Source organism: Strix uralensis, chromosome 38 (genome assembly GCF_047716275.1).
Source record: "Strix uralensis isolate ZFMK-TIS-50842 chromosome 38, bStrUra1, whole genome shotgun sequence".
Classification (NCBI taxonomy): Eukaryota; Metazoa; Chordata; class Aves; order Strigiformes; family Strigidae; genus Strix; species Strix uralensis.
In genome coordinates this window covers 1,165,315-1,192,727 of record NC_134009.1, presented here as the reverse complement: position 1 = coordinate 1,192,727, position 27,413 = coordinate 1,165,315, and the positions used below count along the sequence as shown (strand labels likewise).

Genomic DNA, 27,413 nt, shown 5'->3' with positions numbered 1-27,413 from the left:
GGGGGCGGCTTTGGGCCCCCCTCACCCCGCGATGATGCCACCCCCTGAGCGTCCTCCGAGGACACCGCCCCCCCCTCCGGCACCCTGCGACACGTCCTTGCCTTTGCATCCCTTATTTTGGCTTTTTTTTCCTTTTTCCTCACACTTTTGCGTCTAAAATTACTTTTTGGGGAGTGTTCTAAGGAACCACACACCTGAATCTGTTTGCTCTGCAGCGTTTTTCATGAAACGCGAGGAAAAGGCAACACGGGCGGCACGGCAGGAATCTGTGTCCACGCAGCAGAGAGGTTCCTCCACGGGCGGCTGCTCTGCCGGGCCGGAGAGAGGCGCCTGATGAAAGTTATGGCAGAAAAAAGGAAAAATAGGGACCCTAAATGGATTTGTCTGCATCCTGCGCTGGTGCCATCCTGTTTCAGGGAGAGATGGAGATTATTGGGGAAAAAAAACAGAAAATACAGGCTGTAAAAGCAGCGTTTTTCGGTATTCCACACTTGCTGTGTCTTTTTGAGGGGAGATGGAGGTTATTTTGGAGGAAATAGAAAATAAAGACTGAAAACCCCACATTTTTCAGCATTCCATGTTGTTTCAGAGAGGGATGAAGGTTATGCCATGAAAACGAAAAATATGGAAGGCCAAAAAAAAAAAAAAAAAGCATTTTTCTGCATTCCAAGTTCCTGCCATCCTAATTTGGGGTGAGATGGTAGTTATTTGGGGAGGGAAAAAAGAAAAACAGAAGCAAGCAGACTGCAAAAAGCCACGTGGCACTGCGTTCTCCGTGCCACCGTGGAAGGTGCCAGAGGCACCGAAAGGCCTGCGTGTCCCCTACGCCCGGCACGGCGCAGCCTCGGCGATGGGCCAGCACTGCTTGACGCTGGCCCGGACACCCCCCACCGCCCGGCCACGAGCCCACCCCGTCACGGCCACGCGGTGCAGGTGGCCACCGCCAAAGTCACGGGTCAGCTGAGCGGAGAAGGGGACGCGGACGCCCGACCGGCGTCCCTGCAGGGCCACCACACACGCCGTCCGGGGCCGCACCTCCTCCTCTGCCACGTGGGTCTGGACAACGTACTTGCTGGTGCTGGCTGCCCCCACCCAGGGGACGCTGGTGACGTCGGTGACCTCCCAGCCCGTCCCAGTGAAGGTCAAGAGGGCGGCTCGCAACACCCCGTGGATGGTGGCGAAGACCCTCTGGTCCACCTCCCAGTCGTTCTCCACCTCAGTGACCTCCTCCAAGGTGGCCGCTCTGCTCAGCGCTCGGCAGCCCTCGTTCCTCACCGTGGTCTTCGTCAGGGTGACGTCCTCCCCGTGCTCCACCGCCCCGCTCATGTTGTAGCGGACGTCGGAGATGGTGACGTCTGCTGGGCCCTTCTTGACCACCAAGACTTGGTACCACTTGTACCAAACCTCCTGACCATCCACCATCATGAAGGCAGCCCTCTGCACTTTGGAGATCTTGCCCAGGCCGTAGTGGTTCCTCCCGATGAAGACATCGATGGATGGGCAGCCCTCCACGGCGTTTTCAGGCACGCTGCCGAAGGAGTCATCCACCCAGTCCAATGCCTCGAAGTCTCCCACGTTGACCAGCACCTTGAAGCTGTGGCTGTTCCGCTCCCGTTCTCCGTACGGGAAGAAGCAGAAGGGGCCGCGCTCGGGGATGTAGGCACCGGTGTTGCAGCCGAGCTTCTCCGTCGAGCAGACGTACTCCATCCTCTTGGTGTAGTTGTTCCAGCTGGAGATGGCATCGGCGGGCAGCTCGCCTTCGAAAGTCACCCACTTCAGGTACGAAGGTGGCTCCTCGTCTCGCTTCCTCCGGGGAGAGCTCCAGCTGGCGCCTGGGGGGCGGAAATGGGGGATTTTGGTGAAATGAGATGGCTCCATCCTGCCCCACCAGCTCAAAGGGGCTGGAGGAACATCGGGCGGAGACCCACCCCTGAAAAAAAGGGGTGAAAAAAACTGAAAAAGGGGAGATTTAGATGAGATCTAAGGCAGAAATTCTCCCCTGTGAGGGGGGTGAGGCCCTGGCACAGGTTGCCCAGAGAAGCTGTGGCCGCCCCCTCCCTGGAAGGGTTCAAGGCCAGGTTGGACGGGGCTTTGGGCAACCCGGGCTAGTGGAAGGTGGCCCTGCCCGGGGCAGGGGGTGGCACTGGGTGGGTTCAAGGTCCCTCCCTGCCCAAACCCTCCCGTGACTCTGGGATTCACTCCACAGCCGCAGCCCCCCTCCCCCTGCGCCGTGCGGGGGGGCAGAAGGTGTAAGAATCGGGGGTGAGGCTGAGGCTGGGGGGGTTCCGGGTCTGGTTCTCACCATCCCGCTCGGTTTTAAATCACCAATAAATTTAATAAATCTCCCCCGCGGTGAGTTTTGCCCACAGTGGTAACGGGGACACGATCTCCCCGACTCTACCTCAACCCAGCAGCTTTTTGTCTGATTTTCTCCCGTTCCAGCCCCCCAGCAGCTGGTCAAGGTCACCCTGAGGGCGGGACTCACCCCGGGGGGGCGCACGGCCCCTTCCCCTCGCTCCCACCGTCCGGCCTTCGGCTGCTCCATCGGCCCCGCTGCCTGCTCCCGCGAGGAAGAGGAGGGTGGCGGCGAGGAAGAGCTGTGGGGAAGACCGGGGGGGGTGTCACCCTCTCACCATTCACCCTCTCACCATCCTGTGCCACAACGGAGGGTCCTGGCCAGGAGCCGGGTCGTTTCCCCACGTCCCTTTGTCCGTCTGATTTTTGGGGTGAAATCCCGCCTGGTTGTATTGATGTGGCTTTAATTTTTAACCAGCGCAGGGGAGGAAGGTGGGGAAGGGGGAGAGGCTGGGAAACGCAACACAGAACGTGCTCATAATAACCGTTTTAAAATTTTATTTCTTTTAATTTTTTAACTAATTATTCTCTGGGAGACAGGAAGCATCCCTTTTTTACCCTGAAGAGGTTAAAAATCCCCCAAATAACCCAAGCCCCTGCCCGCGAAGCGCCGTACCTCGCACACTGGCATCCCGCTCGCCGCCTCCGGAGGCTGAAATTTAAATACGTATTTTTAATAAAGAAACGTATTAACTTCCGCAGCCCCACGGCCACATCCTCCTCCCGACCCGGGAAACCAGCCCCGATGGTCCCGTCCTCGCAGGGGACAGGCGCTCGCTCCTCCTCCCGAACGCCCAGCTCCACATTTTGGGGCTAAAACTGACCGTTTTGGGTCCTGCTGGGTGCTTTGTCCGCGAGCCGTGGGCTCAGTGCAGACCCCGCCGGCGCTCGCCCGCTATTTGCTGGCTCCCACCGCGCTCCCTACCTCGCCTCTGCTCCCGCTCTGACGGAAATCCCTTTTTTGGGGTGTTTTCGGTCCTTTTTGGGTCACTTCTAGACCACAGTGGGGTTTTCCAGTGCAGCTTGAGCTCGCCCGGGGCCACACAAACTCTGGGAAATGCTGAAGTCTGAGCAGAAAAGAGAAGTGTGAATAAATGCGAGAAAAAAAAAACCGAAGAAAACCCAAAAGATGCTGACTGCTACTAGAAATTTTGAGTTGTTCCGCTTTTTGCAGAAATTTAGCATTGTGGTGTTGTGGGGTTTTTTAACACAAAAAAAATGTGTTATTGATACTCAAAAGCATCCACGAGTGGCACGAACACCCATCGCCAGGCGGCCGGGAGGTTTCACCTACCCAAAGCGGTTCCTCTCGCCCCAGAACGCTGCTCAGAAATCCGTACTTATGCAAAAATCACATAAATCCCTATTTTTCCCCATGCTAAAAAAAATAATCTACATTTTCTGCTTCAAACCTGCAAATCAAAGCAAATTAGAACCAACTCAGATCACCCACGGCTCGGACACAAAAACATCAGTGAACAGACCCAGAATTCACACGGGTGCTGAATTTGGGGACTTTCCCCAAGAAAGGGAAGTTTCTGCAGCGAGGACACAGCGGTTTGGGGAGATTTTGCCCCAAAAGGGGGAGGTGGCTGCCGTGCGCATGCGGTGTTTTCTCATCTGCCCCAAAATGCCGTTTTTTAGCGCAGAAATGGGACGTCCAGCGGTTTGGCGTCGAACCAAGGCTCGGTGGGGGGGAGGCAGCCAGGAGGCACCCGGGGGTCCGGGGCCCCAAACCAGCCCCCCCCCCAGTATCCAGAACCCCAAACCAGTCCCCAAACTGGGGAGGAACCCGGGTGTCCGGGACCCCAAACTGACCCCCCCCCCGCCCCCCAAAAAGGACCCGGGAGTCCGGGCCCTCCCCCCACCCCCACCCCCACCCCCCCAGCGACCCCCACCCCCACCCCCCAACCCCTCCCCAGTGCTCCCAGTCCCTTACTGGGTGGCACTGGACACCCCCCAGGAACCAGCCGGGGGGAGGAGCAGGTACCAACGTGCGGCCTTTATTGCCCCGGATCAACCGCCCTGGGGGGGGGAAATACCCCCCAGAGGGGCAAATACCCGGGGGGAGGGAGTGCAAATACCCCAAGAGGGGGCAAATCACGGGAAGATGGAGGCAAAGAGCTCCTGGGGGGGGGGCAAAGAGCTCCCGGGGGGGGCAAAGAGCTCCTGGGGGGGGAAATGCCCCAAGAAAGAGTCAATAACCCAGGAAAAGGGGCAAATAATGCCAGGGGGGGCAAATAGCCCTGGGGGGAGACCAGGTCCTGTAGTGTGTCTGCGATGCTCCTCCCAGCCCAGGGAGGGTGGGGCAGGGTGAAAGGTCACTGGGGTCAGCCCCAGAGAGGTCACAGGTCACCAGAGGTCAAGGGTCAGCCCTAAGGGCCAGAGTCACCAAGAAACCGCGCGGGGGAGGGGGCGGCCGGTCAAGGTCAGAGTCACTGCGGGGTCGGCAAGTCACACGGGGTCAGAGGTCACCACGGGTCACACGGGGTCAGAGGTCACCGTGGGTCACATGGGGTCAGAGGTCCCTGGGGGTCGCACGGGGTCAGAGGTCACCGCAGGGCGTGGCAGCCGGCTGCGGGGTCAGTCCCGGCGCAGGTTCTTCAGCCGCTCCTCCAGGTCGGCGTCGGCGTCAGCCAGAGCGGCCGCGGCCTCGGGCGCCCGCCCCTCCCCCGCTGCCAGCGACCCCCCTGGCGGGGGCAGAGCTGGGGGCAAAGGGCAGAGGTCAGGGTGCCGCCACCCTCCACCCCCCCAGGCCCCTGAAATACCCCCCAGCCCCCACATACCCCTGTGCCCTCCACGATGCCCCCCCAGGCCCCTTAAACCCCCCCAAACGCCCCTTAACCACCCTCCCCCCCCCCAAATTCCCCCAGACTTGTATCTCCCGCCCATTTCCCCCCCGCCGCCCCCCCAGACCCCTCAAACACCCCCTATCCCAAAAACGCCCCCCCCCCGGCTCCCCAGTGCCCCTCAGGGCCCCTTCAATCCCCCCAAATGCCCCCAGATGTTCAGTCGCCCCCCCGGTGCCCCCCCGCCCCAGCACCCGCTCACTGGCCAGCTCGTCGGTGAGGTTCAGCCCCAGCTCGTCCAGCACCTGTGACACCACCGCGTCGCTGCGGGGGACAAGGGGGGTCAGGGGTGACACCGGGACCCCCCCAGTGTCCCCACCCAGGGTGTCCTCAACCTTCCCCCCATCCCCGTCCCCACACCCCCCCAGCCCACCCAGAACATCCCCACGTGTCCCCATCGTCCCCTCGTGCTCACCGTGTCCCCACGTCCCCGCTCCCCAAACCCCCCTCTCTGTGACCCCGATGTCCCCACGTCTCTGTCCCCTCATGTCCCCACCCCACCACGTCCCCTTCTCGCACCCCCACCCCAGCGTCCCCATCCCCCACCTCTCCTCCTCATCGTCCTCGTCCCCCATGGCGTCATCAATGGCGTCGTTCATCAGCTCCTCTTTCATGTCCATGATCTCCGCCTGCTTCTCAAATTCCATCATAATTTTCTGGATCTGGGGCAACTTCAGCTGGAGGGGGGACACAGGAACACGGCACGTGGCACACAGGGACACGGGGATGTCCCCGTGGCCACATTGGGCCATTCACGGCAGTTGCAGCCTTGGGTGTGTCCCCGTGGCCATCTCAGGTGCCTTGTGGTGGCTGCGGTCTTGGGGATGTGCCCATGCCCGCCTTGAGTGGTTTCTGGTGGCCATGGCCTTGGGCACATCCCCTGATACAGCTCATGGTTACCACAGTCTCACAGCCATCCTCAGGCCACCGCAAGCAGCTGGTGGTGGCCGTGGACACAGGGACGTCCCCCTGCAGCAGCTGGCAGTAGCCATGGTCTTGGGGACATCTTCATGGGCAGCCCAGGGCAACCTGTGATGGCTGCAGCCTTGAGGGTCACCCCCGGGGCAGCTTGTGGTGGCCACAGTCCTTGGGATGTCCTCGCTGCAGGGCAGGTCACGGTGGCCACATTCTCAAGGGCATCCCCATGGCCACCCCAGGGCACCTCACAGTGATCACAACCTTGGAAACATCCCCACGAGCATCTCACAGTGGCCATGGCCTTAGGGACATCCCCACGGGCACCCACCTGCCGATTCATGGTGGCCATGGCCTTGGTGACGCCCTTCATGGCCTGGGCCATGGAGTTGTTGGACTTGAGAGTCTGGATCTTGAGGGACACGGCCTGAACGTTGGCCCTCATGGTGATGAACTTCTTCACGTAGCGCCGCGTCCGCACCAGGTCCTTCGCCATAATCTTCACCGCGTCCTGAAGGCCGGGGAGGAACATCGAGTGGCCGTGAGGTCCCCAAGAGGTCTGGGGGATCTCTAGGGACCCCTCTGTGTCCCCCAGGGCCCACCATGATCCCCGCCACCATCTCAACAGTCTCCTGGTCCCCTTGTATCCACCGTGGTCACCTGGGGACTTCCATGGTCCCCCTCCACTCCCCACCATGTCCCCTGGTTCTCTCCAACCGCTCATGTCCCTGCCACATCCCCCAGTCCCGTCACGGTCGTCGGGCTCCCCCCAGCATTCAAGTCCCCTCCACAGTCTCCTGGTCACCACTGTGGTCCCCCAGTCCCACCACTGTCCCCTAGGAACCCTCCACGTCCCCCGGTCCAACCACGCTTCCCCGGTCCCCCCAGGTGTCTCAATCCCCTCCATGTCCCCACCACGGTTCCTTCCAAGAGACCTGGATCCCCCCCGTGTCCCCTGGTCCCCTCCATGTCCCGCTGTCCCCACCATGTCTCCACGTCCCCTCTGCATTCTCCTGCCCCCACCATGGTCCCCCCCAAGTGCCTCAGTCTCCACCATCAACTCTGGTCCCCACTACAGTCCCCTGGAGCCCTCTGCATCCCCTGGTCCCCTCCATGTCCCTGGTCCCCTCTGTATTCTCCTGGTGTCGTCCACATCCCCTCCGTGTCCCTGTTGGTGTCCCCTCACCATCTGGCCCTGCTTGGCCATTTTCTTGATGTCGACGATGATCTTCTTCTCCTGCGCCTCGAGCTTCTGGCGCTCGCGGTCGAGCTCCCTCATGGCGCGGGCCAGAGCCCGCTGGTTCTGCCGCAGCAGCTCCTCTGGCGTCTTCCGGCGCCCAAACAGCAGGTCCATGGTGGCAGCAGCACCTGGGGACAGGGACGGGCGGGACACGGACATCGGGGACACGGACGGGGCATAGACAGGAAGGCCCAGACATGGGGGGGGTGAATATTGGGGTACACAGACATTGGGGACATGGAGGGACAGGGGGTTACGGTCATGGGAGACGTGGACACGAGGGACACAGAAGGACAAAGGGACCATGAACATGGGGGGGGACACGGAGACGAGGGGACACGGATGGGGGGACAGAGGGGACAGGAGGAAATGGGGGGAACACGGCAGGGGACAAGGAACACAGGAGGGTAAATGGAGACGTGGGGGGACACGAAGAGGGGGACAGGGATGGGGCGTGGGGGGGACACACATCATGGCGCCATGTGGGGTCTGTCCCAGAGCACCCGTCACCCCCAACCTGCTGACACCCCCCAGGGGCGTTTCTTACCCGCCCCGGGCCCAGCTGCCCCCAAACCCCCCCCAGCAGCTGATTTACCCCCAGGCCCCGCCCCCTCGCGATGGCAACAGGATGCTCTGCCAATCGCCGGGTGGGAAGATGCGCCCAGCCCCGCCCCCTTCCTCGCGGGTTCGTCTCCTCTCGAGTCCTCCCGACTCTATGGTGCAGGCCTAGAGCGCCCTCCCGGGCCTTCTGCACGGCGCAGGCCGCTCTCTATGGTCTCGGAGGCCCCTCCCACCTCGGAGGACCCATGACTCTATGGTCGCCCCCAGCCCGACGGCGGCCCCTCCCCGAGAGTCCCTTCTAGCCGCCCTGGAGGTCCGGAGGCCTCTCTATGGCCCCGGGCCTCGCTCACTCCCCCATGTCACCCCGGTACCGGCCGCTCTAGCCCGTTCCTCTCTATGTAATACCGGTACCGGGCCCCTCTAGACCGCACCGTGGCTCTGTGACCCGCCCCGTACCGGGCCCCTCTATCCCACCCCCCTCAGCTCTATGATCCCCGGTACCGAGCCCCCTCAGTCCCCACCCCCCGCTCTATGGTTCCCCGGTACCAGGCCCCTCCAGCCCGCTCCCCCGACCCTATGGCTGCCGGTGCGGGTCCCTCTGTCCCCCCGCCCGCTCTCCGTGGCCCCGGCGGCCTGTCCCGGCCCCTCACCCCGATCCTTCCGCGCCTCCCGGGCTCTCCCGCGCACTTCCGCAAACTTCCTGACGTCACCCGGCGTCAATCACGTGACGAGCGACATCACAGCCCCGCCCACTCGGCCGTCAATCAGCGAGCGGGGACAGCCAGAGAGGCGCCCCCGGAGCGAGGGCGGCCCCTGGCGGCGTGGATGTACTGGGACAGACTGGGACATACTGGACTGGACACAGGAGCATACTGGGAGTGACTGGGATAAACTGGGAAGGCCATCAGAAAAACCTGGCGGGGAACTGGGACACTGGGTCACACTGGTGGAGAGGAACTGCTGCACAACACTCCAGCTGGAACATACTGGGGCCACTGGGACAGGGAAGTGGGGCACCCAGGGAGCCAGAGAACATACTCGGAGGCACTGGGATGAGATGGGGCTTTACTGGGAAGCACCGGATGTGCTGGGAGAAAACTGGAGCAGACTGGGAGCACTGGGAGACACTGGGTCAGGGGAGACTGGGCCAGCTGGGAGGCACTGGGGGGCACTGGGACAGAGGGAACTGTGCGTACTGGGAGCCCTCAGACCAGAAGGTGCATATACTGGGCACACTGGGAGCTGTGGGACAGGGAAACAAGTATACTGGGAGCCCTGCAGCAGGGAACTGGGCAGACTGGGATTGGGAACCAGCTATACTGGGAGTGCTGGGACAGGGAACTGGCCATACTGGGCACACTGGGATTAGGGACTGGGCATCCTGGGAGCCCTGGGGCAGGCAACTGGGTATACTGGGAACCACGAGACTGGTAACTGGGCACACCGAGCTCCCTGGAGCAGGAAACTGGGCCCAACTGCCCCCGCCCCCCCCCCATCCCAGTTTAACCAGTAAGACCCCCCCAATAACCAGCAACGAGGGGGGGGTCCCTCCACCGCTCATGACCGTCGCCCTTTAATCACCCACGAGAGCAGCGTGGGGGGGGGGGGGGGGGGGGGGCAGAGAAAAGAGAAGGGGGGAGCCCCCCCCGCCCCCGGGGGGGCAATAAATAGGGGGGGGCGGGGAGGGGGCGGGGCAGGGGGGGTTTGGGGGGTGTGAAGGGGCTGGGGGGGGGCGGGGGGGGCTACTTGAGGCAGCGCTCGAAGTAGGTGGCCCCCACGTAGCCCCCGCGCAGGGAGCGCTGCACGTTCTGCTCGAAGAGGCGCCGGTTGCTCTGCAGCACCTCGGCCGCCTCCTTGTTCAGGGGGTCCTCGGGGTTCGGCTCCTGCGAAAAAAAAGGGGGGGGGCCAATTTATTACTGGGGGGCGTCATGGTGCTTCCGACCCCCCCTTAATCCTTCAAGCACCCCGTCATCTGTTACCCCCCCTGCAGACCGGGGAGCGGTAGGGACTACCGCAGGATGGGGAAGGGGGGGGTCCTTGTGTCCCTAATGGGCCCCCCCCCATACCTGGGGCCCCCCCAAAACTTCCCGAGAATCCTTAGTGCCCCCCAACTCCTCCATGCGCCCCCCTTAGCCCCTGGGAATCCTACTGCCCCCCCAATTCCTTAATGCCCCCCAAAACCTTTGGAACTCCTTATGGCCCCCCATATTCTTCAATGCCCCCCCCTAGGACTCCCTATTGCCCCCCCATACCCCTTAATGCCCCTCCCCAACACCCCTGGGATTCCCTGTTGCCCCCCCACACCCTGTAACGACCCCCAGCACTCCCCAGGATTCCTCACTGCCCCCAATACCCCCTTTGCAGCTCCTTAACACCCCCCAGCGCTCACAGGGACCCCCCCAATGCCCCCCCCAATTTGTGGGGCAGGGGGGCTCCTCCTTACCAGCCCCCTGGTACCCCCTGGGGCTCCTTAATGCCACCCCCCCGGGACACCCTAACGCCCCCCCAGAGGACCCCAATACCCCCCAGCACTAATTAACCCCCCAATAACTGCCCTTGGTGTCCCCCCAATACCCCCGACACCCCCCACACACCCTTCAACCCCCCCCATATACCCTTTGATACCCCCCAAACCCCCCTTAATACACCCCAGGGCAGGGAACTGCCCCCTTATCCCCCCCATTGGGGTATCAAGGGGGGGCAGTATGTGGGGTTGGGGACACCCTGGGATGGCCCAGAACCACCCAATGTCCCCACAAAGTGACCGAATGTTCTCAGGGGGTGTCCCAGGGCCACCAGGGGCCACCTCAGGGTGTCACCAGGAGCCCCTTTGGGGTGACCCAGCATCGCCAGGTGACCCAAAAGGTGTCCCAGGGCCACCAGGTGCCACCCAAGGGCCACCCCAGAGCCACAATGGGGCCTCCACCCCCAGGCGCGTGCGTGCCCCAGCGGGACTCACCAGGAAGAGGTACTGCAGGCCGTAGATGATGGAGTTTATCGTCAGGACGGGCTTCCAGTCCTCTCTGGGGACAGAGCCGGGCATCAGCGGGGACACGGGGGCCACCATGGGGGTGGCCGTGGCCACCTCGAGGTGACCGTGGCCACCCTGTGCCCACACTCAAGGTGCATGGGGCAACCGTTTGCCTCTTTGTCCCACCCTGGTGGGTCCCAGGGGCAGATGGGGACCCAGATCCAGCTGTGGCCACCCCCGGTGGGGCAGTGGCCACCCCGGGTGGGGCAGTGGCCCACCTGAGGATGTTGAGGCAGACGTTGCCCTCCAGGTCGATGTTGGGGTGATAAACCATCGTCTCACACTTCACCTTCGGTGGGTCGTGGGGGTAGCCCTGGCCGACCTGGGGGTGGGAGCGGGCATAGTGTCACGGCTCAGCCCCCTCCATGGCCACTCGCCACATCTTGGTGGCCACCAGCCCCTATCCCAACCCACAATGTGGACATCTGATTCCTAGTCGTGGTAGTCACTGGTCTCACAGTGGTGGCCACCAGCCCCTGGACCCTGCCCCTAATCTGCAGTGGGGACATGGGACTGCTTGTCACCTCTTGGTGACCACAGGCCACATCTTGGTGGCCGCCAGTTTCTTGTCCCTACCCCAAAACACACAGCAGACGGAGCCAATGATCACATCTTAGTGGCCACTAACCCCCAGGTCCCATCGTTAACCCACAGAGGTGGACACGTGGCTCGGTCACATCTTGGTGGCCACCAAATCCCCCCGCCCCACCTCCAATATACAGAGCACACACATGGCCACTCATCACGTCTTGGTGGCCACCAGCCCCTACCTTAACCCACAGGGTAGACACTTGGCTACTGCTCACACCTTGGTGGCCACCAACCTCGGGTCCCTGTCCCAACCCATATGGTGGCCACAAGCTATGATTGGTCATCTTCTGGTTGCCACAGGTCAGGTTTCAGTGGCCACCTACCTACTGCTCGCACCCCTAGGACAAGCTCATGACTATGGGTCCCACCCTTGTGGCCACAGGTCCCACCTTAGTGGCCACCCCCAGCCCCTGGAGCAGCCCCGTGGCCATTGGTCCCATCTTGGTGGCCCCAGGATGGGTGTTGGTGGCCACGGGATTCCCCCTGGTGCAGGACTGACCTTAAAACTGAAGACGAATTTCCCTCCCTTGTAGAAGCCCTGTGGGAGAGACAGACATCACCAGGGGTGGGGACAGTGGGGGGACACATGGGACACGGGGAGGGAGGACACCGGGGGGGACCCCAAGGGACACGTGGGGACAAGGGGGGGTGGGGAAATGGGCAAGACCCAGAGGGAAAGGGGAGGGCACAGGGGAGCCCCAAGGGACACGAGGGTCTTCTGAGGGGACAGAGAGGCCCCAGTGGGGGACATGAGGATACAGCTGGGATGGGGGGGACCCCAAAAGTGGTGGGAAGGGGGCAGGTGGAAACAGGGAGAACCAGGGGGAGACACGGGGACAGGAGGCGACAAAGGGGACTCCAGGGTGGGACGCTGGACCCCGGGGGCAGGATGGGGGGACCCAAGAGGGTGACGAGGGGACGGGGGGGGACGGGGGGACCCCACCTCGTCGGGGCAGATGAGGAGGCGGAAGTGCAGGAGATCGTCCTGGTCGGAGAAGTCGATCTCGCACGTCTTGGGCAGGTTCAGCTCGTTGATGTCTGGGGGGGGGGGGGACACGTGGGGGACGCGGTGACACACGGGGACACGGGCAACGTGGCCACCCTCCAGGCTGGGACATCCCGGGCCCAGCGGGGCCCTACTGGGACCAGTAACCCCCTGGCCCCACGGAGCCACACTGGCACTTGACCTTCACCCCACGTGCCCCCCAGCCCAGCCTCACTGGGACCAGTATGTTCCCCCATCAGGGCCTTACTGGGACCAGCCTGTGCCCCCCACTGGGGCCCTACTGGGACCAGTGCATTCCCCCCTCCCAGGGCCTTACTGGGACCAGCCTGTGCCCCCCACCAGGGGCACACTGGGACCAGCACGTTCCCCCCCCGCGGCCTTACTGGGACCCTCCTGTCCCCCCGCTCAGGCCCCGCCAGGCCCGTTCCACCCCGCTGGGCCTCCCCGAGCGCAGCCGCCGCGGCCGGGCCGGGCCCGGCGGGTCCCGGGGAAGGAGGAGCGGGGCGGGGGGAGCCGCCGCGGCCCGGGGCCGGTCACCTTTCTGGATGCGGAGCTGGGCGGCCGAGGCCTTTTTGCTGGTGCCCTTGGTGCCGCCCGCCGATTCCTCCTCCTTCTTCTGCTGCTTCAGCGAGAAGAGCTTGATCATCCTGCCGGGCCGCGCCGCGCGGGGCCGGGGGGCGGGGGCCGGGCCGGGCCCGGCGGCGGCGGGAGCCGGGCGGGGCCCCCCCCGGCGGGGAGGAGGGGGCGGGCGGCGGCGCAGGCGGCAGCGGGAGCCGGAGCGGGGAGCGGCGGCGGCTCGGGGGCAGCGGGGGGCGGCGGGGCCGGCGCCGCTCGGCAACTTCCGGAACCGCTGCGGGGCTGCCGGGAAGGGGCGGGGGGGTCGGAGCCCTTCGGGGCTTTCCGGAGCGGGCTCGGGCGGGCGCCGAACGCGCTTCGGCTCTTTCCGGAAGAAAACCGACTCGTTCCGGGGTCTGCCCCCGCCGCTTCGGCTCCTTCCGGAAACGCTTCGGGTTCTTCCGGACAGGCGGGGGGGCGCGATGCGGCCCGGCCCGCCCCGAGCCCGTCCGGGCAGCGCCGAGCGCCGCCCGCTCCTCCCCCGGCAGCCCCGGGTCCCTCCGACCGCACGGCGGGGGCGGCCCTCGGCGGCCTCCGGAAAAGCTTCGGCCGCCTCCGGAGCGCGCTCGGCTCTTTCCGGAACGCCTCGGCTCTTCCCGGGAGCGCACTCCCCTCCCCGCTCCCTCCCTGTCTCACCGGAACGCGGCGGCTGTTCCCGGAAGTGTCCCCGCACAACACACCCCTCCCCCCCAAAACCCAGCTCTTCCAGCCAATCCGGCGCAGCGGGCGGAGCCTCGCGGTACCAGGGGCCTTCACCTCCCCCCAGTGGGCGCCGCCATCTTTCTCACGGGCGCCGCCATCTTGGCTGGAGGCGTTGCTCCTCTCTCAGCCATGGGGCGGCCTTACTGGGACCAGTTGCCCCTCCCAGAACCTTCAGAGGGGCCATACTCGGACCAGTCCTTCCCCTCTCAGTGCCGCCCGTCCCCAGTAGGGCCAGCACCAGCCAGCCCAGCTCCAGCCCTGTAGCTCCCAGTCCAGGAGCAGTTCAGCCCCTCCCCAGCTCAGGGGGGGAGGATGGAAGCGGGAGGCAGCAGATGGCAAAAGGGGGGGATGCAGCCCCGAGACAAGGGAGGGGGTCGAGATGGTGAGTTTATTTCTCCGAGAGATAAGGACACCCCCGCGAGGGGGCGGGGACAGCCGCTGCAGGGGTGAGGGGACACAGGGACACCCCCATGTCCCTCCTCAGGGTCCTTGGGGTGCCGGGGGCAGGATCCAGCCCCGCTCTCCACCCCCCGCCCCGCCAAGGGGGGGCTTCAGGGGGCCAGGGGGCCGGCAGGGGGGGCCGGGGAGCCTTCAGCCTCGTCCAGGGGGATGATGGGCTCAAGGAAGAGAGCGGAGGAGAACTTGCAGTCGCCGAAGGCCGCGCTGAGCCGGGCCTCGAAAAACCGCTGCAGGCCCAGGATGGACTGAACATCCGCCTTGTCCTGGGGAAAACACCAGGGGTGAGGGGGGTGCCGGGTCCCCCCGGGCTCCCCAGAACCCCCCCCTAGGGGCTCCCGCACCTCGGTGAGGCGGTTGAACTGCCGGATCATCCTCCAGACGTCACGGGCGAACTCCTCGGGGCAGCGGTAGTGGGGGGTGAGCTTCTCCTGCAGCTTGGCGCGGATCAGGGTCAGGTCGATGGCGTCGTGGCCCTCCTGGGGAGGAGGGGTGAGGGATCCCTGCGGAGCGAGGAGCCCCCCCGGCTCGGAGCCCCCACCCCGAGGCACAGGACTCACCAGGGAGCTGGAGAGGCGGTGGAGGGGCCGGCAGGGCTCATGGCAGAGCAGCTCCAGCAGCACGTACTCACATTTCTGCAGGGATTTAGAGGGATCCCTCGGTCCTTTCCCGCACCACCGGACCCCCCCATCACCCCCCTTCCCCCCACCCCACACACACCTGCTGGTCCGAGGGGCAGAGTTTGTGGGGCGGCCTCTCCTCGAAGCCAGAGGCCAGGTCCTCGGTGGGGGGGGGCAGGTCCTGGCACAGCAGACACCTCCACTCGGGGCTGCGGGACCGGGGTGAGGGACCGGGGTGAGGGACCGGGTGTCCCCGCCCAGCCTGTCCCTGGCGTGTGGGCAGAGCCCCCAGGATTGGGCCCGGAGGTCCCTTGGGATCAGCAGGCGGATCCCGGGGACGTGGGGGGACCCAGGGAGGTGCAAGAGGCAGCGGGTCCCAGTTTTCCCCGCGGGTGGCAGGGACCAGCCGTACCTGGGGACCTCCTGGAGCGCAGGGAGGTGACAGTCGAGGTGGTAGCAGTGCTCACAGCGGTCGCACATCACCACGGCACCCGCCTGGCAGCAGACGCGGCAACAGGAGACCCCGGGGCCAGGGGGGGGTCCCGGGGTGGCCGATCCCAGCCCCAAGGAGGGGCCGAGGGGTTTCGGCACCCCGGGGTGCTCGGGAAGGAGCCCCACGGGCTTGGTGTCTTGGGCGTCCCCGATAGCGGCCTCCTGCTGCTCCTCCTGCGAGGCGGGGGGGGGGAGAAGGGGGTGAGACGGACGGACGGGAAACGCAGTGGGGACGGACAGAGGGACACCCACCTTGACGGCAAGGGGGACGGGGCGCCGCGGCTGCACCCCCCGCTCGATGACAATGAGGCTGAAGTCCGCGGCCGAGGTGCCGGGGAAGACGCGGAAGACGGGGGGCTGCGCCGCGCCGGACAGGTCCAGGTCCAGCCGCTCCAGGCTGACCCGCGGCACCTTGCGGAGGAGGGCGCCCGCGGGACCCCCGGGGGGGCGGCTCCTGGGGGGCGTGCGGCGGGGTCAGGAGTTTAGAGGACCCCCCTCGACCCTCCCGGGTCGATTTCCTTGGGGTTTGGGGTGCTGGCAGCCCCGGTGCCCTCAGGAGGGGGGTGCTGATGGGGAGACACCCACCCACCCCGCAGCACGAAGGGGACAAGGGACAGGGGGGACCCCAGCTGCTCCCCAGCACCCCCCAGAAACAGAGCAAGAGGGGACAGGGACATCCCAGACATGGGAGACTGAGGGAGCAGGGGACAGGGGAGGGGACTGGGGGGGGTCACAGTTGCCCCAGGACAGGGGTGACAAGGGTCAGGGGAGCGCTGGGTACAGGGTGACGAGGGACAGGGGGGGTCCCCGTTGTCCCCAGGCCCGGGGGCTCCATCTTCTCCTCCCGCAACTCACTGTCAGAATGGAGGTGCCTTAACTCCCCCCCACCCCCCAAGACTTCGTTACCGCTTAACGAGCAGCTTCTTAACCAACTTCTCCCCAGCAGGATTAACATCTTTCCTCCTGTATAATGAGGTCATCATGGCACGCTGGGGGGTCCCAGGCAGCCCCCCCAAGCCCCAAAATTGGGTTCCCCCCTGCTGTGAGACCTCCTGGGATGGAGCCCCACTCCCTAGGCATGACGACGGGGACACGGTGGCCCTGTCCCTGGGGACACAGGGGAACGCGGCCACCTCTGGGTATGAGGTGACAAGGGTGGGGGGAACCCCAAGTATGGGGTGAGAGGGTGTCCCTGCCACCCCCCGGACACGGGGTGACAAGGGACAGGATCCCTGGTGTGGGGTGACAAGGGACAGTGTTGTCTAAGTCACCCCTGGGGACAGCTACATGGGGGGGGTCCAAAGCCACCCCCCAAGGCACAGCACAGGGTGACAAGGGCCAGGGGGTTCCCCCACACTCACCTCTTCGCTCCGGTGACAACGGCTTCGTGGGGGCCATTGGCTGCTGAGAAAAACCCACATCAGGAGCCTTCCTCCCCCAGCTCATCCTCCTCCGTCCCCCCCCAGGTCCCCCCCTCCCACATCACCCCCCCCACTCACCCAGCTCAGTGCCCGCAGCCGCGTCCCCTGGGCTCTCGGCCGTCTGTGGGTAAAGGCGGGGGGGGGACAGGTCGGGGCAGCCCAGCCCCTCGGCCCCCAGGGGAAACTGAGGCAGGATGGGCATCGCCAGCCCCCCCCCCCCGCTCTGTGGGACACCGGGGGTGCCTGGCCCCTCCTCAGCCCCTATCTGGGGTCCCGGGGGGGACTGCAGGAGGGGGCTGGGAGCGTATTGCCCTTTGCTCACCACCGTGGCTTGCAGCGGGCCCTGGAGAAGAAAGATTGGGGGGGTGGGGGGCATTACCAGGGGGCACCCACGGGTGCAGGACCCCCCAAAAACACACCCCCGTGCCCCCCCAGAGGTACCTGTGAGGCGCCCATGGCGGGGCTGGGGCCACGGGGGCTGGTGGCTGGCGGCTGGGGGCTCAGGGATGGCGGGGGGAGGCTCCGCTCTGAGATGATGGTGCCTGCAAGGGGGGTGAGGGGTGTTGAGCGGGGCTCTGGTGTCCCCAGGGTGTGCCCAGGGGTGTCCCCTCCCCGGGGGCTCACCAAAGCTCTCGGCACTCTTGGTCCAGGCGTTGAGGTCCCACTGGAACTTCATGTCACCCTGCGGCTCCACAGGGTCCACGATCATCTTGAGGGCGCGGTGGAGCTGGAAGTAGATCTGGGGGGGGCACGGCGGGGCGGGGGGGGGCTTGTCACAATGTCAGGAGCCCAAGGGGACACGTGGCAGCATCCCAGGGACACCCATCATATGGCAGGGGCCCCCTGGGGACACCGGTCACATCCCAGGGACCCAGAGGACACACGTGGCAGCGCCCCGGGGACAGCTGTCACAACACAGGGACCTCAACGGGACAGGTGACAGCCCCCAGCAACACCCATCCCATCGTGGTGACCCTGAGGGGACACATGACAGCACTCTGGTGGAACCTGTCGCATCACAGGGACTCTGAGGGGGACCCCCAGAGGACCCAGCGTGTCCAGGGACCCCACTGCAGCACCCTGGGGACATGAACAGGGAGGCAGCAGAGGACATGGGGCACCCTGGGGACAAACTGCCCCTCAGGAGACCGTCTCCTGACCCCACACCCCCCAGAACGGGGAGAGCAGACCCCAGGCCAGGACCCAGCACAGCCCCGCCCCGGCTTCGCTCCGCGCACCTGCGTCCCCGCCCGCCCGCAGAGTCACGGCGACCAGGGAACCGACGGTCCCCAACCACCCGTCCCAGGGGGTTCCCTGCCCAAGGCGATGAGTCCGGGGGGGTCTGTGAGGGGCTTTGGTCCCCGCGGCAGCTCACCAGCTTCTTGGAGAGCAGCAGAGCGGTGCTGTTGTCGCTCTCCAGGGCCCAGGAGGCGAAGCGGAGGATGTGCTCCTGGTGCCGCTGCAGCTTGGTCATGGCCCAGTGCTGCCGCTCCAGCTTCTCCTGCTGCCCCTCGGTCACCCGCTGCGGGGGGGCACGGCGGCACCTCAGGGCAGGGGGACGGCGCTGGGAGAGGCGCCGGCCCCACCACGGCCCCCGGCTCACCTGGGCGTCGCTCACCAGCACCTTCCCACGCTTGTTGAGCTCCTTCATGATCTGCAGGATGGCCATCTTCACGTCCACCTGCACCCGCTTCTGCACGTCCGTCACCTGGCGGATGCTGCGGCAGAGCGGGGAAGGGCCGAGCGGGGTAAATAACTCCCCGATGCACCCCCCAGGGGGGTAAATACCCCCCCAGAGAGGGGGCAGGTGGGGCACCTACAAGCTGCGCACTTCCTTGGTGGAGCGCTGCAGGCTGGCGTGTTTGTCGCCCAGGCGCTTCACCAGCGTCGCCAGCATCTTGCGCTGGTTCCTGACCGCGTCCTCCAGGAACTGGTACCTGCGGGGGGGGCAGGGGGTTGCTGAGGGGGGCGAGAGCCCAGAACGCCCCGATGTGTGCCGGCCCCCACACCAGGGACCCGTGGGGGGCCCCAAACAGCCCCACAGAGACCCCCCCCAACTCCTGGAGCCACTGGAAGAGGGAACCAGCTCGAACGAGTTAACCCGCTCAACGCTCGTTAACTTGTTAGCCATTAACCAATTAATTAGGGTTAAGGACCTGGCTCAGCTCACAAACTCATCACCCACAAATAATTTATTTAGTTACTTTAACTGAATTAGGTCTTATGCATCAAAAATGCTTTTAACGTAACTAATCAGGTAAGCAACCTAACTAGACACCCGCTCAGGTAATAAATCAGATTAGTTACTGATCGACCAGGAAATTTAACCAGCCTGAGAGCAAAACCAGTCTATTCAAAAAAACTCAACAATTGAAGATCAATTAAAAAAAAATCAAGCTAATTGAAATAACTGAGAACATAATTGATTCCTCACAACTAACAAATTTGATTATCTCCAACTGCTTAAAACCTAAAAGCAACTTAAGCCCCTCAAACCACCAGCGCCCTAATTAACAAAGTAACTAATCAGATAACATACCCATTTAGTTAAAAATTAACCAAAATTACCACTCTACCTGGTCAATCCGTTCAGTACTTGGCCAACTAATAACTAACATGCTTCAATTTTAAAATCAATATTAATCGATGAGAATAATTAGCCTGCAGGTTAACTTCAGTTCTTCAACAACGAGTCAATCAGTTTAATTAGTTAACTACCTTCTTAGACACTCACTAAACACACATTTAAGGTGCTGCAGGGCCTCGCTGATGAGGTGCGCAGGCGACCTTTCCAGTCAACAGATAACATCAGTTTAGTTCCCTGAGTCGCCCCAAATCACCGCTTTTCAGGGCTAACCAGCAGGATAACCGACTCAAGCCGTAATTAGCCACGGAAAATCAACCGTTATTAAACGAACCGCTGCCGCAGGCACTCACTGGTGGTCCTTGTGTGCGTTGAGCTGGCAGTCCCGGCAGGTGAGCGTGTCGCACGTGTCACAGAAGAGCACCAGCGGCTCGTGCTTGTGCACGGAGCAGTACACGGTGCGCTCGCCCTCCTTCCCCTTGCCGCTGCCTGCGGGAAACGCCGTGTGACGTCACCGTGACGTCACCGTGACGTCACCAGCACCGCGTGGGACCCACCGGCAGAGGAGACGTCCCTAGGGGACAGGCACAGCCGCCGCGGTGGCACCTCCAGCCGTGCCTGGGGACACGCCAGCCACGGAAAGGCGGGTGACAGCGCGGTGGCGGGGACAGGGACAGACCTGCAGCCCGGACCGTGTGGTCCTTGGTGTACTTGACGCGCTGGTGTGCCTCCACGCAGGTCTCGCAGAGCGGCTCCGAGCACTCCACGCAGTAGCTGGTGGCCGGCGCGTTGTCCTCGCAGCTGGTGCAGCACTGGGGAACAAGACACTCGGCGTGGGGACCCTGGGCCTGCCCAGCCGCGGGGAGCTGATTCACCCTAATTAACCGCTAATTAAGCTGTAACAGTGCGTTACCTGACTTGACCCCTGGCTGGCAGCAGCTGTCTCGGCCCCGCTGTCCCTCAGGAAGTAGTTCTCCACCACGTCCTTCAGTGGACACTGGTGTTTGCAGATGGGGCAGTCGACCACTGCGGGGAGGGGAGCAGGGGACACATCAGGGGGGGAGCTGGGCCACCCCAAACCCCGGCCACCACCATCTGTCACTAGAGTCCCCTCATGGACCCGCGCAGAGCGTCGTGCCTGCCGAAACCGCGGAGGCTCGTTCGCGGGGCGGAGAAAGAAGAACCCAGAGGATCCCGGGTCCTGACAGTGACGGGCAGAGCCCCAAAACGAGCCCCAGCGCGGCCCCGGGGCCGTCCCTGGTGTCATCGCAGAGGGGACGGCGCCTCGGGGGGTCCCTGCTCCCGGAGCGGGTCCAGCATCGACCCAGGTCGCCGACGGCTTTTTCCAGCCAAACCACGGGGTAGGAAAGTTCCTCCCGATGTCCACCGTGAACCCGCACGGCTGCTGCCTCTTGCTCAGCTCCGTCATCCGCCTTCAAAGCAGCCGCTGATGCGTCCTTCCTCCTCCTCCTCCTCGCCAGGCTGCGGGTGACGGTTGAGGTGCCACCTCCCGCAGGTGGCACCGAGAGGATGTGGCGCTTCTGATCTCTCCAGAACCCCCCGCAGAGGGGGGGGGAGCCGCGGCAGAGGCAACCGCCGGCAACGGGCTCAGCGCGTCCCCCGCGGGGTGGGACGGACCCAGGCGCCCGGGGGGCCCCGAGCAGCCGCGGGGCGGCTGGGGGCGGCCCAGCACAACCCGGGCAGGGCGAGGGGACCCCGCGGGCCGCCCCGGGCCGGCCAAAGCCCCGCTCGGGGAGCCCCGGGGGAAGCCAGGGTGTCAGCAACGCCCCTCCGCGACACCCCCAAAGCGCCCCCGGCCCCGCCCGGCCCTGCCGCGGCTCCTCCGCACCCCGCGGGGCCGTTCGTGTCCCCCGGCCACGCCCGGCCCCGTCCGCCCCGCGCAGGGCTCCTCGGCCCCGGCTGCCCCTCACGACGCCCCGGCCCCGCCTCACCTGGCCCATCCGGGGCGGCGGCGGGGCCCGGCGCGGCGCGCAGGCACTCCCGGCAGACCGAGTGGAGGCAGGGCAGCAGCCGCGGCTCCCGCTCGGCCCGCAGCCGCTCCCGGCAGACGCCGCAGCGCTCCAGCAGGTCCAGCGAGTCCGGCCGCTTCCCGGCGGGGCCACCGCCGCCCCCCTCCGCCGCCGCCGGACCCGACATGGCGACCGCTGCCCCTCGGCCCCCTCCCGGGGGGCTCGCGGGCCCCCGCCGGCTGCGCGCGCAGGAGCCCCCCCCCTCTTCTGGGAGCAGCCAATCGGCGCCCGCTGTGAGGCGAGGGGGAGGGGACCAGCTGAGATTGACAGGGCTGGAAGGCAATGGGAGGCGCAGGCGGGTGGGGAGGGAGGGGCGGGAAGGAGCACGTGAGTGGCGCGGGGCGGAGCTAAAGGGGAACGGGCCAATCAGCTCAGCCAGCGGGTGGAGCCACACCTCAGCAAGCCAATAGGCCTCTGGAGACCGCGGACTGACAGCGCACGGATCCAATCCGCTTCTTCAAAGCGTTCTGTCCCCCAGGCTGGGCGGGCGAATGTTGTCCGAAACCAAAAGGGCGGGCGGGTGCTGCACCAACCAGCGATCGAGTCATTCCAGGGAAGGCGGTGACCTTTAAGATGGACGTTGCGAGCAACCAATCGACATCCAGATTCCTCAGGGAGGCGGGGAAGAGGCGCTGATCGACAGCTCAGCGAACCAATCACCCTAACACCAGTGTGTGAGCGTCTCCCCTCCCCCACTCCCAGTTTGGGGGGTTCCCAGTCCCCCGCTCCCAGTTTGCAGGTTCATGTCCCCACCCTGTCACAGTTCGGGGGGTGCACACACACACACACCCTCCCCCACTCCCAGTGTGGGGGCTCCCTGCCCATCCCCCATTCCCAGTCCATGGACGGGGGCTCTCCCAGTGGGAATGTGGCCCCCAACTGGGAGCTACTGGGGGAGGCGGGAGGACCCCGGCGGGTGCTGAGCCCCCGCGTCCCCTCCCGCCCTGGGGTGGGGCCCCCCCGGTCCCGCCCGTTCCTCCCCCCGGGTCCCCGCGGTGCCTCCCCCCCCCCCCCCCCCCCCCCTTCTTCGCCGCTGCCGCCAGATCGGCCCGACTCGGGGCACGGCCCGCCCGAGGTACTGGGAGCGATGGGGGGGAACTGGGAGCACTGAGGAGGGACTGGGAGCGCTGGGGAGGGACTGGGAGCACTGGGTGGGGACTGGGAGCGCTCGGGAGGGACTGGGAGTGCTGGGGAGGGACTGGGAGCACTGGGTGGGGACTGGGAGCACTGGGCAGGGACTAGGAGTGGTGGGGAGGAACTGGGAGCACTGGGTGGGGACTGGGAGCGCTGGGTGGGGACTGGGAGCACTGGGGAGGGACTGGGAGCACTGGGTGGGGACTGGGAGCACTGGGGAGGGACTGGGAGCGCTGGGGAGAGACTGGGAGCGCTGGGTGGGGACTGGGAGCACTGGGTGGGGACTGGGAGCACTGGGCAGGGACTAGGAGTGGTGGGGAGGGACTGGGAGCACTGGGTGGGGACTGGGAGCGCTGGGGAGGGACTGGGAGCACTGGGGAGGGACTGGGAGCACTGGGTGTGGACTGGGAGTGCTGGGGAGGGACTGGGAGCACTGGGGAGGGACTGGGAGCACTGGGTGTGGACTGGGAGCGCTGGGGAGGGACTGGGAGCACTGGGTGGGGACTGGGAGCACTGGGGAGGGACTGGGAGCGCTGGGGAGACTGGTGGAGTGGACACTGGGGGGCATCGGGGGTTACTGGGAGTGCTGGGAGTTACTGGGGGTGCTGTGGGGGAGAAGTGGGTGCACTGGGGAGGCTGGTGAGGTTCACTGGGGTTACTGGGAGCACTAGGAGCCCCAGGGCAGTTACTGGGAGCACTGGGTGTTACTGGGAGCACTGGCTGACCACGGTGTCCCCGCAAGCGCCATGTTCCTGGCCAAGGGCCCGTGGGGGCTGGTGGCCCCAGGACAGCGTCCCCCTCCCGGCCCCCCTGGTGAGCCCCCCGTGTCCTCTCCTGTCCCCCCCTGTGTCCCCAGGTCCGTCCCTGTCCCCTGCAGGTCCTCGGGTGTCCCTTAAGGTCCCCCTGTGTCCCTCAGTGTCCCCCGGGGTCCCCTTGTGTCCCCACCACGTCTCTCTGCGTGTCCCCAGGTCCTTACACATCCTCCTGTGTCCCCTTGTGTCCCCACCGTGTCCCCTTGTGTCCCTACGTGCCCCCGATGTGTCCTCAGGTCTCTCAAAGTCCCTTCATGTCCCTGTATGTCCTCACGTCCCCACCTTGTCTCCCCCCATGTCCCCTCCTGTCCCCCCCATGTCACACCAGGTATCCCCTCACATCTCCCTGTGTCTCTGTGTCCCCCTCCACGTCCCCGTGTCCCCATGTCACACCACGTGTCCCCCCACATCCCCGTGTCACTCCAAATGTCCCCATCTCTGCAGCAAATGCCTCACCCCGAGCTCGGCGCTGGGCCTGCGTGGTCACCCCAGGGAGCGGCCCCTCCCCTGCCCGCGCTGCCGACAGTGCCACCGCCAGCGCTCCGGCCTCGTCACACGTGCGTGGGAACACAAGTAGCCCTTGGGGACACCGAAAGGGGTGCCAAGTGTCACCAAATCTGCTGCCAGGAACCACAAAGGACCCCGAAATACGGACATTAGAGAGCTACCACCAGCGCTTCAGCCTCGTCACATGCACATGGGGACACAAGTAGCCCTTGAGGACACCGAAACGTGCACTGAGTGTCACCAAATCTGCCTCCAGGGACCCCAGAAGACCCCAAAATACGGACATCAGGAACCCCCTTAACTCTGCCCGCTGCCACGGGGACTTCAGGGAGCCACCGCCGGCGTTCTGGCCTGGTCACCCACCAGCGGGGACACGAGTTGCCTCGAGGACCCCCCGAATTCAGCTCCAGACACCCCGCTCCAGCTCTGCGCCCCCCATCTGTCCCCCCAAATTCAGCTCTGGGTGCCCCCCTGCAGCCTCTGGGTCCTGGAGACCTCCCCCATCCCCGTAACTCTGCCCCTCGGGGCCCCCCGCAGCCCTTGGGGGACACAGGGGTGAGGCTCCAAAATGGGGCAAAACCCTGCCGAAACGGGGAAGACTGCCCTCCCCCGAAGTGTGATGCGGGGGGTGTGGGGGAGCCGTGGCGGCGCGGGAGGGGTTAACACCATCGAGTCGGGTCCGCCCGCGGCGCAGAGCGGCCCCTGGCGGCGCCCGAGCGCTTCCGGGTCGCGGGGTCGCGGCGGCTCAGCGGCGGCGAGGTGAGGTGGGGGCGGGGGGAACACGCGACCGGGACCGGACCAGCCCCCCCCCGCTCCCGGGACACCCCCACGCTGAGCCCCGGTGCCGGCCCTGCCGCCCCCGCTCAGCCCCCCCGGCCCGGCGGTCCCTCGCGTCCCCCCTCACCCTCGGTGCCCCTCCAGGTCCCCCCGTCCCACCCCCACCCTTGTGCCCCCTCGCGGTGCCCCCCAGGTCCCCCTGTCCCACCCCCACCTCTGTGCCCCCCCTGGTGCCCCCCAGGTCCCCCTGTCCCGCCCCCACCCCTGTGCTCCCCCCGGTGCCCCCCCAGGTCCCCCCGTCCCACCCCCACCCCTGTGCCTCCCCCCGGTGCCCCCCCAGGTCCCCCCGTCCCACCCGCACCCCTGTACCCCCCCCGGTGCCCCCCCAGGGCTCCCCCCATCTCTCCACCCCTGGCAGGGGCTCCCCCCCTCATTCCCACCTCGGATGCCCGAATCCTCTTTTTTTTGAGGGGGGGGTGCTGGTGCTGACACCCCCACCCCGTGTGTGTCCCCCATGTCTCCCCACAGGCCATGGAGCTGCCAGAGGAGCCGCCCGGCGACTGGGGCGGCGATGGGGGGACGGTACCCGGCACCCCCGGAGGTGAGACCGGCGGGGGGGGCACGGGGGGGACACCCGAAAGCATCGCGGGGCAGCGGGGGGTGCCCGGGCAGCGCCGGCTCCTCCCAGCCCAAGGATGGAGACCCAGCATGTCCCGCCGGGGTGGGGGGACACTGGGGACCTCGGGGGGGTCTTTGCTCCCCCCAAGCCCATCCCGGGTCACCCCTGACCTCCACGTTCCTCCAGCGGGATCTGGGGCGGGGGGCGGCACCGTGTGGCTCGGGAAAGGATTTGGGAGCGCGGGGGGGCCGTGAGGGAGATCGGGGGCGGTTGGGGAATCCCAGGGACCAGGTTGGGTACGGGGGCACAGGAGCGGCTCAGGGGGGGCACCGGGGGATCCATCGCCGTGTCCCCGCAGGCGCCGGGAAATCCCCAGGAGCCCCTGCGAGCCTGGCGACGTCACCCCCGCTGTCCCCGTCACCTGGCCGGGGCTGGCCCTGGGGGCTGCCCCCCCCGGCGGCGCAGAAACCCTACAAGTGCCGCGAGTGCGGCAAAGCCTTCGGGCAGAGAGCGCACCTGGTGCGGCACCGCAGCGTCCACACCGGCGAGAAGCCCTACAAGTGTGGCGCCTGCGCCAAGAGCTTCGCCCAGAACTCCAACCTCCGGCAGCACCAGCGCACCCACACCGGTGAGAAGCCCTACGAGTGCGGCGCCTGTGGCAAGCGCTTCGGCTGGCGTGCCAACCTCACCCAGCACCAGCGCATCCACAGCGGCCAGAAACCCTTCCCGTGCGGCCAGTGCGGCAAACGCTTCGGCGAAAGCTCCCGCCTGCTCGAACACGAGCGCAGCCACACCGGCGAGAAGCCCTACCGCTGCCCCCACTGCGCCAAGAACTTCAGCCGGGGCTCCCACCTCGTGTCCCACCACCGCCGCTTCCACGCCGCCGAACGGGGGCCCGGCCCGGCCCTGGCGATGCCCCAGGGGCTCTGAGGGGCTCCCCAAGGAGACGGGCAGAGGTGGCGGAGCAGACGACAGTGCTTCCGTGGTGACCACGGGGACGTGCTCTGACCTGCTGCTGCCCTTCGTCAACAGAAAGGTTTATGGAGGATCCCTGACAGGATCAACGGCTGCTACAACCCTTCCGTGGTGGCCACGGGGACCTGTCTTGTCCTGCTGCTGCCCGTCGTCAACGGGATTCATGGAGGATCCACGACGTGGTCAATGGCTGCTACAACCCTTCTGTGGTGGCCACGGGGACGTGGTTTGGCCCCGCTGGCGCTATCATCGCTACAAAGACTTCAGGACGATCCCGGATGGGGCGAGTGGTTATTACAGCTCCTCTGTGATGGCCACGTGCCCGTGGGTCGGCCCTACTGGCACCCATCGTCAACACAAAGACTTCAGGAGGAGCCATGACATGGCCAGTGGCTGCTACAGCGCTTCTGTGGTGGCCACGGGGAAGCAGTTTGGCCCACTGGCACCCACAGTCTATGTACAGCCTCGGGTGGACCCATGATGTGGCCAATGACTCTATGGCCCTTCTGTGGTGGCCACAGGGACATGGTTTGGCTCCACCAATGCCCATTGTTGGCTTGTGGGGAACGCACGTAGGCAGAAAGCCACGGGACTGGGGACAAACGTGGACACAAAGACTTGGGGAGGACTCATGATGTGGCAAATGGCTACCGCAGCCCTTCTGTGGTAGCCATGGGGATAGGGTTTGGCCCTTTTGGTGCCCATCGCTAATGCAAAGACTTAGGAAAGGTCTATGACTTGACCAATGGCTACTACAGCCCTTCTGTGGTGGCCACAGAGATGTGGCTTGGCCCCACATATGTGGTTTGGCCCCACTGGTGGCCCTTGTCAACACAAAGACATGGGAAGGGCCTGTGATGTAGCCAACAGGGATGTGGTTTGTGCCCCGCTGGTGGAGAAGCCACGTGGGCGAAAAGAGGTGGCACTGGGGCTGAAGGTGCACACAGAGACTTGGGGAGGACCCATGACATGGCCCAATGGCTACTACAGCTCGTCTGTGGTGGCCACGGGGATGTAGTTTGGTCCCATTGCAGCCGCTGTCATCACAAAGAGTTGGGGGGGTCCCATGATGTGGCCAACGGCTACTGTGGCCCTTCTGTGGTGGCCACGTGCCCACAGCT

General features: G+C 65.5%; 5 protein-coding genes across 7 annotated transcripts; 1 reads left to right on the top strand and 4 right to left on the bottom strand.

Moving 5' to 3' along the window:
- Positions 1-453: 453 nt before the first annotated feature.
- On the bottom strand, positions 454-4,198 carry LOC141937206 (natterin-4-like). The gene is made up of 4 exons (XM_074854752.1): positions 3,281-4,198; positions 2,972-3,007; positions 2,486-2,597; positions 454-1,832 (listed from the first exon to the last, which is right to left on the bottom strand). Exons 2-4 carry the CDS (start codon positions 2,984-2,986, stop codon positions 823-825), a joined length of 1,137 nt encoding a protein of 378 aa, XP_074710853.1. The 5' UTR covers positions 2,987-3,007; positions 3,281-4,198; the 3' UTR covers positions 454-822.
- A 144-nt stretch (positions 4,199-4,342) lies between these two features.
- On the bottom strand, positions 4,343-8,821 carry CHMP2A (charged multivesicular body protein 2A). Its single transcript, XM_074854796.1, has 6 exons — positions 8,571-8,821; positions 7,306-7,487; positions 6,451-6,630; positions 5,751-5,881; positions 5,407-5,468; positions 4,343-5,060 (listed from the first exon to the last, which is right to left on the bottom strand). Exons 2-6 carry the CDS (start codon positions 7,471-7,473, stop codon positions 4,939-4,941), a joined length of 663 nt encoding a protein of 220 aa, XP_074710897.1. The 5' UTR covers positions 7,474-7,487; positions 8,571-8,821; the 3' UTR covers positions 4,343-4,938.
- A 146-nt stretch (positions 8,822-8,967) lies between these two features.
- On the bottom strand, positions 8,968-13,805 carry UBE2M (ubiquitin conjugating enzyme E2 M). Its single transcript, XM_074854799.1, has 6 exons — positions 13,086-13,805; positions 12,486-12,580; positions 12,042-12,080; positions 11,170-11,273; positions 10,880-10,943; positions 8,968-9,803 (listed from the first exon to the last, which is right to left on the bottom strand). Exons 1-6 carry the CDS (start codon positions 13,192-13,194, stop codon positions 9,663-9,665), a joined length of 552 nt encoding a protein of 183 aa, XP_074710900.1. The 5' UTR covers positions 13,195-13,805; the 3' UTR covers positions 8,968-9,662.
- Positions 13,806-14,234: 429 nt separating this feature from the next.
- Positions 14,235-21,606, bottom strand: TRIM28 (tripartite motif containing 28). Its single transcript, XM_074854640.1, has 17 exons — positions 21,391-21,606; positions 20,352-20,920; positions 20,118-20,250; positions 19,792-19,927; positions 18,675-18,791; positions 18,458-18,572; positions 18,230-18,376; positions 17,479-17,593; positions 17,296-17,396; positions 16,933-17,197; positions 16,795-16,837; positions 16,340-16,396; positions 15,686-15,887; positions 15,354-15,607; positions 15,042-15,150; positions 14,666-14,956; positions 14,235-14,587 (listed from the first exon to the last, which is right to left on the bottom strand). Exons 2-17 carry the CDS (start codon positions 20,865-20,867, stop codon positions 14,417-14,419), a joined length of 2,772 nt encoding a protein of 923 aa, XP_074710741.1. The 5' UTR covers positions 20,868-20,920; positions 21,391-21,606; the 3' UTR covers positions 14,235-14,416.
- A 919-nt stretch (positions 21,607-22,525) lies between these two features.
- On the top strand, positions 22,526-27,361 carry LOC141937192 (uncharacterized). Of its 3 annotated transcripts, none has more exons than XM_074854725.1 (4): positions 22,526-22,543; positions 23,859-24,680; positions 25,227-25,299; positions 25,676-27,361. In XM_074854725.1, the coding sequence occupies exons 2-4, from the start codon at positions 24,490-24,492 to the stop codon at positions 26,771-26,773; spliced, it is 1,362 nt and encodes a 453-aa protein (XP_074710826.1). In that variant the 5' UTR covers positions 22,526-22,543; positions 23,859-24,489; the 3' UTR covers positions 26,774-27,361. The 3 variants fall into 3 exon arrangements, with proteins under 3 accessions (XP_074710826.1, XP_074710828.1, XP_074710827.1); XM_074854727.1 differs by lacking the exon at positions 22,526-22,543 and adding an exon at positions 23,278-23,415 and having other exon boundaries at positions 23,859-24,476; positions 25,676-26,483; XM_074854726.1 differs by lacking the exon at positions 22,526-22,543 and adding an exon at positions 23,278-23,415 and having other exon boundaries at positions 25,676-26,483.
- Positions 27,362-27,413: the final 52 nt, after the last annotated feature.

Bases quoted from the DNA above. Each gene is read 5' to 3' on its own strand.
- LOC141937206 (XM_074854752.1), bottom strand. The intron at 1,833-2,485 runs GTGAGTCCCGCC...TCCGCCCCCCAG, and splicing joins GGGCCGTGCGCCCCCCCGGG to GCGCCAGCTGGAGCTCTCCC.
- UBE2M (XM_074854799.1), bottom strand. From the start codon at position 13,194: ATGATCAAGCTCTTCTCGCTGAAGCAGCAGAAGAAGGAGGAGGAATCG. The intron at 12,081-12,485 runs GTGGGGTCCCCC...TCTCTCCCACAG, and splicing joins TCCTCATCTGCCCCGACGAG to GGCTTCTACAAGGGAGGGAA. The intron at 10,944-11,169 runs GTGGGCCACTGC...CTCTGTCCCCAG, and splicing joins GTCTGCCTCAACATCCTCAG to AGAGGACTGGAAGCCCGTCC.
- TRIM28 (XM_074854640.1), bottom strand. From the start codon at position 20,867: ATGACGGAGCTGAGCAAGAGGCAGCAGCCGTGCGGGTTCACGGTGGAC. The intron at 16,838-16,932 runs GTGAGTGGGGGG...GGTTTTTCTCAG, and splicing joins GGCTGCGGGCACTGAGCTGG to CAGCCAATGGCCCCCACGAA. The intron at 14,588-14,665 runs GTGCGGGAGCCC...TGTTTTCCCCAG, and splicing joins AGTTCAACCGCCTCACCGAG to GACAAGGCGGATGTTCAGTC.
- CHMP2A (XM_074854796.1), bottom strand. From the start codon at position 7,473: ATGGACCTGCTGTTTGGGCGCCGGAAGACGCCAGAGGAGCTGCTGCGG. The intron at 5,469-5,750 runs GTGGGGGATGGG...TGTCCCCCGCAG, and splicing joins GAGGACGATGAGGAGGAGAG to CGACGCGGTGGTGTCACAGG. The intron at 5,061-5,406 runs GTGAGCGGGTGC...CTTTGCCCCCAG, and splicing joins CCTCACCGACGAGCTGGCCA to CTCTGCCCCCGCCAGGGGGG.
- LOC141937192 (XM_074854725.1), top strand. From the start codon at position 24,490: ATGGGGCAAAACCCTGCCGAAACGGGGAAGACTGCCCTCCCCCGAAGT. The intron at 24,681-25,226 runs GTGAGGTGGGGG...GTCTCCCCACAG, and splicing joins GGCGGCTCAGCGGCGGCGAG to GCCATGGAGCTGCCAGAGGA. The intron at 25,300-25,675 runs GTGAGACCGGCG...GTGTCCCCGCAG, and splicing joins GGTACCCGGCACCCCCGGAG to GCGCCGGGAAATCCCCAGGA.